Raw genomic sequence first — 14,386 nt, forward strand, 5'->3', positions numbered from 1 at the left:
GGCCTCAATTTGCTCCCAATCCTTATCCCTTCCCATGTTTTTTTTTTTTTTTTTTTTTGGTCTTTTTGAGACAGTGTCCCCCTATAGCCCCAGCTGGCCTGGAACTCACTATGTAGACCAGGCTAACCTTGAACGCACAGAGATCTGCTTGTCTCTGCCTCCCAAGTCCTAGGATTAAAGACATGTGCCACCATGCCTGGCCTTGACAGAGATTTTTAGTGTACTCTGGCTTGCTTCTACTACATGTCCCTTGTAGAGAAATTTGAGGTTTAGGAATTTAGTTTTTCACATATTTTTTGATATTCCTTTTCATTGATGGCCTGCCTTAAAACCTAGAGAATGTTAGTACCTGCAAAAACATTCTTGATGATAACCTTTTTGTAGTATTGAGGGGAGCTCCAGTATAAAAATGAGCAAGTCAGGTGCTGCAGAGACTGCTCAGTGGTTAAGAGCCTGTACCGCTCTTGCAGAGGACTGAAGATCGGTTCTCGGCACCCACATGATAGCTCACAACCATCTGTAACTCCAGCTCTAAGAGATCCAGTGCGCTCTTCTGGCTTTCATGGGCACTGTACTCACTTGGACATACCCAAACAGACACACACACACACACACACACACACACACACACACACACACACACACAGCACACACTCAATATCTTAGTTTAAAAAAAATCTGTCCAAAAAAAAAAATAAGAGTTGTAATCTTGATGTTTCTAATTTTGAGTTCAAATCTTACACACACACACACACACACACACACACACACACACACACACCCCTTATAAAAATACAGTATTCTAGGTTTTTATAATGAAAAAAGCAATGTAAATCATTCTTTTTTTAATATGTTGGGGGGAATGTTACTCTGTTCTTGTGGGAACAGATTGCATTTTAGACTTAGAATTAGTTTGGAAATTAGCCAGGCATGGTGGCTCATGCCTTTAAGCCCAGCACTTGGGAGGCAGAGGCAGGCTGAGCTCTGTGAGTTTGAGGCCAGCCTAGTCTACATAGTGAATTCCAGGCCAGCTGGGGCTACAGGATGACCCTATCTCAAAAAGACCAAATATACTAGTGACTCAAGAGCAGGGAAACTGACCTGAAGAAAAGAATGAAATTATTTTAGAAAAATTCCAGTTGGGGTTTTTAGGAAAATATATATTTTTTAAATGTAGTTCTTTGGCTGATGTTCTAGTTTGTTTCTTCATTGCTGTGACAAAACACTCTGACCAATACCAGCTTGGGGAGGAAAGGGTTTATTTAGCTTACATCTCCCAGGTCACAGTTCATCCGGGACCCTAAGGTAGGAACTTAGGGTAGGAACCTAGATTCAGGAGCTAGAGCACAGGCCATGGAGGAATGCTGCTTACTGGCTTGCTCTCCTGGCCCCTGCTCAGCCTGCTTTCTTATGCAACACAGGCCCACCTGCCCAGGGGTGGCACCACCCACAGTGGGCTGGGCCTTCCCACATCACTCATCAAGAACATGCCCCTCAGACATGTTCAATAGAGGTAATTCCCCAATTGAGACTCCCTCAACCCAGTTGTGTCAAGTTAACACTAAAGCTGTCCAGCACAGCTGAGTTACACTTGTCTTTGGAGTCTAGCCTGTTTTCACAAAACATTTGCAACCAGGTACTTTCAGGACCATTTCAGAACTACTTAAAATCTATAGTAAATTTTTTTTTTTTTTTTTTTGGTCTTTTTGAGACAGGGTCTCCCTGTTACCACAACTGGCCTGGAACTCACTATATAGACCAGGATGGCCTGGAATTCACAGAGATCTGTTTGCCTCTGCCTCCCAAGTGCTGGGCCTAAAAGCGTGTGCTACCACGCCCAATGTAATCTTATTTTTTAAGATTTATTTTTATATGTATGAGTATTTTGCTTGCATGTATGTAAGTGTTCCATATGTGTGCCTGGTGCCTGCAGAGGCCAGAAGAGGGTGTTGGATCCTATAGAACTGGTGTTATAGATGGTTGTGAGCCATCATGTGGATGGTCGGAACTGATCTCAGGGTCTCTGCAAGAAGAGCAAGTGTTCCTAACCACTAAGCCATCTCTCCAGCCCCATAATCTTATATTGTGTTAGGAAGTAAAACTTAAAAAGTAGAGTTTCTCAAGATAGAACATGTCTTACCTATCAATTCCAAGATTTTATATGCTGCTAAACTCCTTGTAATTGTATGATCACTTTCTTATATGATTATTTGGCATTTTTTTTCCTTTCTTGTAGCTTTAAAAATTACTCCCCTTTTTCTTTTAGAACAAAAAGGTGATATGTTTAGTGTGCAAATTATATTAAATATGGTTTTTAAACTATCAAAGGTTGTTTATCTTCAGAGGCACAAAGTAATTTAAAAACTAAAATAGAAAACAAATTTTTTTCACCTAATTTCATAAAATTGAAAATGAAAGCTGTTTAAATTCCTGCAATTTTGTCTTGCAGATACTATATATCAAAAGGTGCTATCGTGGATCAGCTTGGAGGAGACCTGAATTCAACTCCATTGCATTGGGCCACAAGGTTTATATTTGCTTCTGGATCTCCCTTTTGGCTATTATATCTTTTTTTTTAATGATATGCTAAAATGAATTAAGAGAACTTACTATGCCAGTAGTTAATATAATTAATATGTTAATGTATTACTATGCAGTATTATCTGCATTTGAGATGGAGTTTCAAGTTGTCCTTAGGGAATTAGCCATGCTAATCCAGTTACAAGGTTTGATTAAATTTTGTATTTGTAAATGTAATACTTTGGGGGGTGTGTGTACATATTTACATTTAGACAATCAGCTTAGTTCTTGGGATGATTGGGATCTTATTGGAATGATAAGTATATTTAAGGAAGTTAAGATTGTTTTCATTAAACTACGAAAGTTGTCCTTTAAAGAACTTTTTGTCAACTTTCTTATAAAATACACTTACAAAATACAATCAACTTTATAACAGCTCTAATGAGAAACTAATGGTTGGTGAAATTAAATACTTAGAAAAGATCAAATGAAATCATTGTAAAATAGAGGTGAGAAATGGGAGATAATCTCTTTACCTCTAGTCCCAGTTGAAGCATATTTGTTTGTGGAGAATAGTTGCATATAGTGAAAGGGTGTAGCAAAGTAATGATGTTCTCAAACTTTGAGGATAATTTAAATATTTTAAATCTAACTTTGAAATTCCTCTCACCAACAGTCTTGTTGCTGGAAACTTTTCACCTTTATGAAAGCAGAATGCTTCCCAGTCTGCAGCAAACTTTGACCTAATGTCTGAAATATCACATACATGATATGTTTCTGATGAACAGACAAAGAAAGACTTAACTGCAATTTAGTAATAAAATTCTCCATAGAAAGAAAAGGCCACCAACAAGGACATACAGCTAGGTGTGATGATGTAATTCTAGCACCTGGGAGGCTGAGGAGGGTCACCATGAGTTTGAGGGCAACCTGGCTGTATAACAAGGCCATATCTCAAAAGAACAAAGCAAAGCAAAAGAAACATACTAGAATATTCCTAGAAACATTAATTATAATAGATCCAAACTGGAGACCACTCCAACATCCATCATAAAAATGAATCTATAAATTATGGCATTATAGAGTGGAAAAATATGAAGACCTAAAACTGTTCACAACAAGATAGAAAAATCTTACAGTATTGAACCAAAGAAGCCAAATACAAAAGAATGCATAGTTTATGACTTGATAGGTACCAAGCATAAAGATAGGCAAAATTAATCTATGGTGTTAAATATAAGCATAGGAGTTGCGATTAGAAGACAGGGTAACTGGTTCCTCAGTGATAGTAACATTGTTTCTTGATCTGGTGCTGGATGCAAAAAAGTTTGTACATTATGAAAATTCTTGAGTTACATACTTCCAAATAAGCACAGTTTTCTGAATATCATATTGCAACACCAATTCCAAGAACTTTATGAACATTGACTGCCAAGCCAACATAAGTCTGGAGTTTGTGAGTCATCCACATAAGCATCACTCTCTAAACAATTATTAAATGCTGGATTTGGAGATGTCCTTGGACCAGGATACCCAAAACATCAAAACAAGTTAATCATTAACTTTTAATTGCTCTGCTTTTCTCTGCCGCCAAGGATATCATGGTAGCTTAAATCACATCAGCATTTACATTCACCTGCCGTCTTCTCTTTGCCAGTGTCTTCAAAAGCCTGAACTAGAGGCCTATTCATTAAATTAAGAATGCATGGCTAACTCTTAGGCTGCCGTCTCCTTCCCTCCCTCACTGTACTGCACTAGAACCATGCTGTCTTCCCTGTTCTGACATATCACCTTGTCCTGCCTCGGGCCCTCAGAACATTTTTTTTTAATATTTTATTTATTGTTTTTACTTTATGAGTGTTATGCCTGCATGTAAGCAAGTGCACATGTGTCGTGCGGAGGACAGAAGAGGCTGTCAGATCCCCCGGAACTGGAGTTATGGACAGCTCTTAGCTGCCATGTTGGTGCTAGGACTTGAACCTGAGTCTTCTGCAAGAACAGCCAGTGTTCCCAACTGCTGAGCTATCTCTCCAGCCCCTAAAGAACATTTTTTAATTTTAAAATTTGTTTTGATTTTATGTGTATGAGTGTATTACCTACGTGTGTGTAATTTAACCATGTTGTGCAATGCCCTTGGAGGACAGAAGAGGGCATCAGATCCCCCTGATGCTGGAGTTACCCACAGTTGTTAGCTACCATGTGGGTACTGGGATTTGAACCTGGATTTTCTGCAAGGGCTGCCAGTGTTCTTAACTGCTGAGCCATCTCTCCAGCCCCATCCTTCCCCTGTTAAAGAACTTTAAAGAACCATAAACTCCTGTGTCTAGTACTGATACTGTATTCCCATCATTACCTTACTTAAGTACACTCTTTACAGAAGATCTTCAAAATAACTTTGTGTCTAAATATTTGTCTTTTTATTTTTTAGACAAGGCCATTTATCCATGGTCGTTCAACTAATGAAATATGGTGCAGATCCCTCATTAATTGATGGGGAGGGATGTAGCTGCATCCATCTGGCTGCTCAGTTTGGACATACCTCGATTGTTGCTTATCTCATAGCAAAAGGACAGGTAAAAACAAGTTACAGCACTGTGTGTTTTAACCAGATGTTCTTCATGGTTTAAATGCCTGACACTTAGTGTTTATGTAATAACCTGATGATATTTAAGTATTTTCTGATGAAGAGAATAAATAAATATAGTTAATTTGGAACTGAGTTTTTAGCGTGTTTAATGTAAACACAAGTATAGTAATGAATTAAATAATTCTCCAATAAGTGGTTTTAAATTTCCAGGTGTGATAGAAATAAATTCTGGAAAGGGAAGAAATTTAAAATTTGGTTTTCCCCTTAATTATGATTTGAACTTGTCTTCTGAATTCATGTAGACTTTTGAAGTTATTTTTGTTTTCCATTTTAACAATCTCTTGAAGGAATGATTTGCTGTTCTGCTATCTAAAATAATAGATATAAAATATAAAGGTAAAATCATGCAGTTTCTTGTCATGATTTAAGTTCTTGATCTTGAATTTTACTGAATGTGCAGCAGTCACCATAATCATTAAATATTACTTACTTATAATGCTGTGTTTTTTTGTAACAAATATATTTTGTTTTAATACCACCCAGTTTTTCTTCCATTTGTTCTTTTTTTCTAGTTGTATTAAAACATTAGTTTTATGAGCTGGGGTGGTGGTGCATGCCTTTAATCCCAGCACTTGTGAGGCAGAAGCAGGAGGATCTCTGTGAGTTCAAGACCAGCCTGGTTTACATAGTGAGTTCCAGGACAGCTGGGGCTACAGGGAAGCCCTGTTTCAAAAAGACCCCCCCCCCAAAAAAAAGAAAGAAAATTAGTTTTATAATCAGAGTTTCATCATGAGATATCAAATGTAAATGGGTTTAGCTGATTGCTATCAAAACAGTTAAGGTATTTCAGTGAGTTCCTTTAAGTTTTTTGTTGGAAATATCAGGCAATAGCAGTTGTATTTTGCTTAGGTAACTAACTAGGTAAAGGCTAAGTTAATTGCTGGAAGGAGGAGTTCTATTATTGTGTTAATAAACTAGCCCAAATTAGCCCCCAAATGTAATGATTAAAAGCAGCACTGTTTCTGTGGATTGGCTGCTTTTTTGCCTTCTGGTAATGGCTGGGGGACTGCAGTCATATCTGGAGGTTTAACTGAGCTGGAGTTAAACATATCTTAAACATGGCTAAACATGGGTCACTTAAACATATTTTGTGCTTTGATAGAAATAGGTAGAAGACTGTTCATAGGTGGGATGCTAAGACAGCTAGGCCTCTGTCATTGTCTATGCATTGTCAGAACTTCTCCACAGTACCACTGTCAGATAAAGTAGTAGACTTCTTATGTGGTGCTTCAGAAGTCTCAAAAGAGCAAAGGCAGAAGCTGTTAATGCTTATTCAAGGCTTAGGCCTTGAACTGGTACAGAAATATTTCTGTCAGCTAAAGTAGGGAACAGATCAAGCTTGGTTTTTTTAAATTCAGTATAGGAAAAATCAGGACAAGGATGTGAATACCTGGTGAGGTCTACCGGGACCATCTGTGGAAACTACCACAAGATAGCCTTATTCTTTCAGTTTCTTCCCCTCTACCAGGGGTTGGAGAATTTCTATCATACTCAGTTTTTCTTTCCACTTTTAATTGTAAGAGAAAACTGGTGCAAATTTCTTAGTCTTCACTATCTTTTTGTTAACTTTGTTGATTTTGAAGTTTGACTGATTTCATTAGTCTTTTTAAAAATTAGAGTAGTGCAAGGCATTGTGGCTCATGCTTTTAATCCCAGCAGAGGCAGGTGGATCTCTGTGAATTCAAGGACAGTCTAGGGCTATAGAGAGACTCTGTCTCAAAAAGACCAAAAAAAAAAAAAAAAAAATTAGAGTAGTATGTAAGCTACAAAAATATCAAGGGAGTATGGCTAGGGATATGGTTCAGTAGGTAGAGTACCAGCTACCTAAGTACCTCAGCAGCCAGGAGAAAACTAGGCTGTGCTGGTGGTATCCCAGCACTGGGAGGTAGAGACAGGCAGATGCCAGGTTTACTGGCCATCTAGTCTAACTGAAAGTCTGAGCTCAAGGTTCAATGAGAGATCGTAACTCAGAAAATACAGTGGGCAGCATTAGAAGAAGATACCCCATACCTCTGGCATCCATATCACAGGTGAGCACTCCTCATCTAGATCTCATGTAGATCTCTCCAAATAATCATGAGAAGGAGATTTTGGGATTTTTTAAAATACTTCTTTATAATCCCTGAATTTAATTGTTTGAATTGGAATACATCCCAAAATCTCTGACCTCATCTCTGCCAGATTAAGGATGTAAATCCATGCTTGAAAATTAGTTTTTGTTTTTTTTTTAAACTTAGAGAATCTATCCAACCGGTTTTCCTTAGTGTCAAACACCACAGTCAGACACCAGGAAATAATGCCTGGGTGGCACCAGAACCTCTTCTGGACAGCTGTAGTTTAATCTTCCACTGGAAGAAGACATTTTGAACTAAGACTGTAGCAGCATCCTAAAGCAGAAAGTACCAGAAAGCCACTAGAAGGAATTACTCCAAAGTTAGGTTGAATGGCACTGTTTCCCAGAGCTGAAGCACTACTAATTAAAATCCTAACCCACCATGAAGAAAGAGGCTAGTGTTGGAAGTGAGGCAGGAAAGTAAGCAGATTCAGGGATTTTTGCATACCAATTGTGTTGACCCAAAACACAGGTCCATATACAGCCCATTGTGACTCATTCCTAGTGTAAATCAAGCAGGGGTAGGGGTAGACTCAAAGGCCAAAGAAAATGTGTACTGATCAAAAGCTGGGCAACATCTTCCCTCCCCAGCTCATTCCATCTGCCAGATCCCCAGATGTGGGCCATGTCACAGCCCAGATGCAGTCATCAGGAACTGTGATTTGAAGATAGTGACAGAATTTCACTTCAGCATTGAAATTGAGTGAGGAACAATATTGAATTGCTAAGGCAAGTTTCTTTTTTGTTGAATTGGAGTCTCGTGTAACCAGGCTGGCCTCAAGCTCGCTGTATAGCTGAGGCTGGCCTTGATCCTGCTGTCTCTGTTTCCCAAGTTTTGGGATTTACAGGCATGTGCCACCATGCCCTGCTCTTCCCCTAAGCTTTTGATCTGGGCTTGGTAATTCTTCCCAACAGAGAATACACATACATCCAGGTTGAACTTGGAAAAGAGGTACTAAGTTTTAAATCTCAAACCAAAGAAAGAAAGAGTTGAATTTCTTCTTTTAGTACTGTAGAGATTTAGCATAATTTTCACTTTTTACCTTACTGAAATTTTTAATGTCACTTTTAAAATGTTGAAAGAGTGTGAACTAAGAAGAAACTTAAATATAAGAATTTACATGTTTAGGGGCAGGGACTGTAGCTCAATAGTAGACAGAGGTCTTGTCTGGCATAAACGAGGTCCTGGATTTGATCTTGAGGGACACACAAAATGAGACAACCAGAAACTAAACATGCTTATTTTTAGTGGTCATCTGATTTGGCTATACTTTTTTGAAATTAAAGTATATCCTTCTCATATAAGAAGCAAGGAATTTGTTATGCATGTTAAAGTCACATGATTATTAAAAATAAACTACTCTTGCTAGGCATGGTAGTACACACCTTTAATCCCAGCACCCAGAAGCAGGAGGATCTCTGAGAGATCTCTGTGAGATCAAGGTTAGCCTGGTCTACATAGTGAGTTCCAGGCCAGCTAGAGCTACAGGGAGACCTTGTCTCAAAAACAGTAGATAAATAAATAATAAAGAAACCTGCATATTGAAACTGTTGAGTGAAGTTACAGAAGATACTCTCACCAACACTGTTGAAGTGAGTCCTGAAATGGATATACAGTGGATAAGGCATGGCATTCAAGTTTGCCTTGTGAGGAACTCATGGTATTCAGCAATACATTCTAGACCCAAATGCAGCCATTCTCAGCTTTCTTTTTCAGCTCACTTGGATAATGCCCACATTTGACACAGCTTTATCAGTAATAGTAGCTCACAGAGAACTGCTTAGAAATAGACCAGGCTGGCAGATTGGCTCTGCTGCCAAGTCTGATGATCTGAGTTCCATCTCTGGCACCGACATGGTTGTCCTCTGACTTTGTTTGCAGTGCACCCCCCCCACCTACACACACACACACACACACACCCACACACCCCTATACACATATACATACACATATACAAACAAACACAAATAAGTAAGTAAAATAAATAAATGTTTTTAAAAAGTGTGTTTACCATAGCTCTCCCTACTGTTTGGTAAATCAGTAACACAACTTAAAAGGAGATTCAGGAAGTCATTATGTTCTGGTCTTCCTCCCTTCTACCTGCTGGGAATATAGTTGTGCCTCACTATGCCCAGTTTTATGCCTTGCTAGGATTGAACCCAGGGCTACCTGCATGCTAGGCAAACACTCTACCAACTGAGCCACATTCCCCAGAAGCATGTCTTCTTTTTGAGACAGGGTCTCCCTTTGGCCCAGCTGTCTTGGAACTCTCTAGATATACCAGTCTGGCCTCGAACTAACAGAGATTCACCTGCCTCTGCCTCCCAAGTGCTGAGTGTGCACCACCATGCCCGACCCAGAAGCATGTCTTTTAACAAACAGTTTTTGTTACTTAGTCTGCAAGGCACTGAAAATGCGAAGGTGATAATTTGATATGATTTTGATCTTTGAGGAATTCCTGTTCTAATTAATCTTTGGAGTGGATTAGGAAAGATAATTGCAGGACAATAAAACTGATTAGAATCCCTGGTACCCCAGAAAGTCTAGAAAGAACATTTAGAGAACTAGGAAAGAGCTGATTTATTAGGTGCTTAATTCTAATTATCTAAAAACTAAGCAAAAAGGATTTTTAAAAAGAGAGCAGAAAATAAAAAAGAGTAGAAGGAAAATTTAGAATGTTGTTTATTATTTGGTAGGGAGTGTTTACAATATGTATTTACAATAATAAAAATATCAAGGACTTGTGTCCTATGAATTAGAATAGATGTCTGGAGAGGAATGCATTGGAAAGTTATATATTTGTGATGGAGTATGGGGAAATAGAAATTCTCACTTTTTAAAATACTGAACAGAAGATAATGCCTAAAGCTAAAAAATTAAGATGCTGGTAGTCATTCAGACATTATTTAAACACAAGAGGCAAGTACCAAACTAATGAGCTTTAAAAAGGCTAAAAATGGTAGAATATGAGGCAGAGAAATTGTATCAAATTGTATTTTCCTTATAAACTTTGGAGAATTATTTAATTCTAAAAAGATGCAATACGTAGCCATAAAGTACACGGGGAAAACCCAAGCTGTTTGAGCTGATTGAAAAGCTGCATGTTTTTATTACTTATTTGGAAATGCTTTGGAATGGTAGGGTGGTGGTATTCTCTCCCATTATACATTAGTACAAAGAAGCAATTCAGAGACTTAAAACACCTTACTAATCAATTCTTTATGGCCCAAAGATTAGGATAGCAAAGATCTTCACATGTAAAATATTAAAAACCTGAAAGCATAATATGTAAACCAGTTAGACTATTTAGTGGCCATAATTAATTTTTTTTATTTTAAAGTTTTGAAAGAAACTCATAAATCATTTTTGATTGAGTAGTAATATGTTGAATTCTATGATTTATAAATTACATGCTTCCAAGTAATTTTGGTTAGGATCTTAAAATTTTGCTTTCTGACTTTATCAGGATGTAGATATGATGGATCAGAATGGAATGACTCCTTTAATGTGGGCAGCTTATAGAACACATAGGTATGTAATCATTTTATAATATTCAGATCACTTCAACATAATAGTGTGAAACAGTGGTTAGAAAAACCAAATGCTAGGCTCACTATTATTTTAAAAAATTTGTAATGGTAATAGTGTGTGACTTAAATTACTCTGCCTGTTTTAGTGTCAATACTTTACCTCTGTAATTTTCTTTACAATTTCTAAGAATGGGAAGAGTGTATTTTCTTTTAAAAATAATTTTTCTTGTGCTTTTTTTTGTTGACAAGCTTTATAGTATTTTGTAAGTTGTGTTGAATAATGTTTGGATTAGTCCAGATTGAAATAAACATTTTTTTATTCTTTAATTGCATAAATAAAAATAACAATTTTTAGATTAAAAGTCCTACTGTCAGGACCGAGCATGTGGTCCCCTTGGAACCATATTACTTTCCATAGGGTTGTACATATGTAACAGTTCATGCTGGAATATTGTCTCACATTGATTTTAATACTGTTGAGGTTAGAATAGATGTGTTCCAAGATGAAATGAGAATGCAGCCACAATCAGTGTAGTCTCTGTAACGATTTCGATAATTGAAATTAGGGTTGTTGTTGTTGTTTGTTTGTTTTTTTTCCTTTTCAGTGTGGATCCAACTAGATTGCTTTTAACATTCAATGTTTCAGTTAACCTTGGTGACAAGTATCACAAAAACACTGCTCTGCACTGGGCAGTACTAGCAGGGAATACCACAGTCATTAGTCTTCTTCTGGAAGCTGGAGCAAACGTCGATGCCCAGAACATCAAGGTAAATATATCCCACTGTTAATGCAAAAGGAAGCCTACTAATGTGTGAATCTTTCCATAAAATACGCTTTTTGGAATGTAGATGGTAAAAGTTGGAAGAGACTCCTATATCTCAGTCCTTTACATCCATGAAATAATTTGTCTTGAACACTTGGTTCACTTCTTTTATCTTATGATATTGAAGTTGTTTTTAAGTTTTGGTGGACTTTTTTTGAGTGAATTTGTACTGGGTTTTAGAAATTACATTCTTCTATTTTTATAAATGGACGGCAGTAGCTTTCTGCTTTCTTAATATCATTAGTAGAAAATACAAGTTTATAGTTAAAAAGCACGTTATTTGACCAGCAAGATGACTCAGTGGATAAAGGCACTTGCTGTGCAAGCCTGAGAACCTGAATTCAATTTCCAGAACCCATGTAAAGGTGCAGAAGGAGAAAACCAACTCCACAAAGTTGTCCTCTGATCACATACATGTCATGGCATGAGCACCCACATATACATCATGTGTACATACACTTAATAATAACAGGACATAGTAAATTCTAGTAATTCTTTGCCTTGGTTGTTTTAACTTATTTTTTTTTAAGATCAAGACTTAAACTTGAGTAATACCTTTATGATGTTTGTAGGAGAATTCCCTCCTCAGTGGTGAACCAACCCAGGATAAGTCTATAAAATGAATCTAAGAGCCAAGTACAATTTAAAAAAAAAAAAATTTATTATGTGTATGCGTGTATTGCCTGCATGTAGGTAAGTGCACCCATGTTGTGCAATGCCCGCAGAGGACAGAAGAGGCTGTTGGATCCCCTGGAACTGGAGTTACAGACAGTCATGTGGGTGCTGGGATTCGAACCCAGGTCTTCTGTAAGAACAGTCGGTGTTCTTAACCCCTGAGACATCTCTCCAGCCCTCCAAGTACAGTTTAACATGTACATTCTGAGTATTTAAGTCTGTAGATGCCATAAAATGTCTACAAATACATACAAGATTCTGCTGGGAACCAGCACAATTGCTCAGTGGATAAAGATCTTAAAAGCCTGACAACTTGGGTTTGATCCCCAGGATCCACATGGTAGAAGAGAAAACCAACTCCTCCTGAAAGTTGTCCTCTGACCTCCATGCTGTGGCACATGTGTGCATACACAGACACACACATACCCACACCTCCTATAAATAAATAAATGGAATATAAAGATTATTGGTAATCTTGCTTTTGATTAATATTTTGCATTCTTAAAGTTTTAGGATCCAGTGTTAGCAATAGTCTCTGTGAAATAACTTAAAAAATTGTTGGAAATCAAGTGTCTGTTGACAAATGCTTTTAAGGTTTAGCCCTAATTCATAGAATTTTCTGAGCCATGTTTCATAAATGTCTAAAGGATATGTGCTAATTAAATATGAAGGGAGTTTAAGCCACATACTAATCTGAAATGGCCAATCAAAAAGTAGGTATCTCTTGCTGGATCAGGGTGTCTCTTTATGTTCAGATGAGTAATTCTTCCTTGATTTGGTTACTTTAAGAAGAGAAGGTTAGGCTACCAAAAAATACTTTAGAATATTTTTAACTTATTTAATAACATGATAAGTTTTTAGATTATTAGCCTAATTTAAAATTTTGAGTTTAAATTTTAGAAACTATTAAATCAATAAAATCATTTTCTTTCTGCTTTTTTTTTTTTTTTAAACTTCTAAGTCTTTTTCCTATGATCAGAGTGGTCCTTATCTGTCATTAAACACATGGAGAGGGGAAAGTTGGCATACCACAAATGACTGACGTGATAGGCACTATGAATATCTCTAGACTAAAAGAATGAAGATTTGCATAGTCTTCATTTTTACATAAGATGTCTTTTGTGATGACCCAAGATACCTCTCTACTACTTCAAAAATGATAGAGAATTGTTTGCCTTTCCAAAAACTTTAAATGGGATTCTCTGAAAAATACTGATATTAGTAAGTCATACTGACCCCAGGCCAAAAGGATAAGGAAAATTTCCTTGTGTTTTATCTGAATTCCTTCCTGTGTTGTTTTTCTTCTCTTTAATCCCAAATATCCATTTTTAAAGTTCACATACTAGGAATATATTTCAAGATACTTATTGTTTCATTATTGAAAAGAAAATACAACTAGTTTCGGTATAGCAGGTAATTAGTTTCAGATTACCCTTTTCTAATTGCTATATCAATATATTGGAATACAGAAATACCAAAGAATTATAGTAGTAGGATGCCTACACAGTTTTAGAATTTGAAACAGTGGTATATTTTTTTAAGCTTTTAAACGTCTTTTTTAATACAAAACTTTAGGTTACTTTTCTTCAATCATGATCTTTTAACTATTTGAGATACATAATTTCTACTTAGCACCTTTTTTTTTTTTTTAAAGAAGAAGCATTTCATTATAGCTTTAACATACTCAACAGTTTCCAGAGCAAAGATACATCTCTTTCAAAAGTGGCTATAAAATTTTTAGGTTCACTGTTGAATTAATACAGTTACACAATATTGAACTCAGTATAAGCCCTGTAAGACATAATATTAAATGAGTTTTTAACCTTTAAAAAAGATCTCCATTTCATTTTAAAATATACTGTTTATTACAGAAAGACTTACTGCTTTTGCTAATAACACTGAGATGTTGGCACATGCATTTCTAATCTGTATGTATCTGATTATTAGTAGTCATAATTGGTTACACTCAGGTCCTTGGCACCTGTGTATGTCTATAGAGCATCTTTTTAAATAAATAGTGAAAAGTTGTGGTCACTGTTAACCTTTGCATAAACCTTTAATATTTGTAAGATAGAA

General features: G+C 36.7%; 1 protein-coding gene across 4 annotated transcripts in view; it reads left to right on the forward strand.

Annotated features, from left to right (window-relative positions):
• Zdhhc17 (zinc finger DHHC-type containing 17) overlaps positions 1-14,386 on the forward strand; it is a 69,733-nt gene that overhangs the window by 30,993 nt on the left and 24,354 nt on the right. For 2 of the 4 annotated variants that reach the window (XM_008851964.3, XM_029555521.1), the window contains exons 4-7: positions 2,450-2,527; positions 4,949-5,093; positions 10,748-10,812; positions 11,417-11,579. In XM_008851964.3, coding sequence (XP_008850186.1) covers positions 2,450-2,527; positions 4,949-5,093; positions 10,748-10,812; positions 11,417-11,579 — 451 coding nt within the window. Of the gene's footprint in view, positions 1-2,449; positions 2,528-4,948; positions 5,094-10,747; positions 10,813-11,416; positions 11,580-14,386 lie in introns of those variants that run through there. The other 2 variants (XM_029555528.1, XM_029555524.1) reach the window with 2 other exon arrangements.

Source organism: Nannospalax galili, unplaced genomic scaffold, assembly GCF_000622305.1.
Source record: "Nannospalax galili isolate Female #2095 unplaced genomic scaffold, S.galili_v1.0 scaffold390, whole genome shotgun sequence".
NCBI classification, from domain to species: Eukaryota; Metazoa; Chordata; class Mammalia; order Rodentia; family Spalacidae; genus Nannospalax; species Nannospalax galili.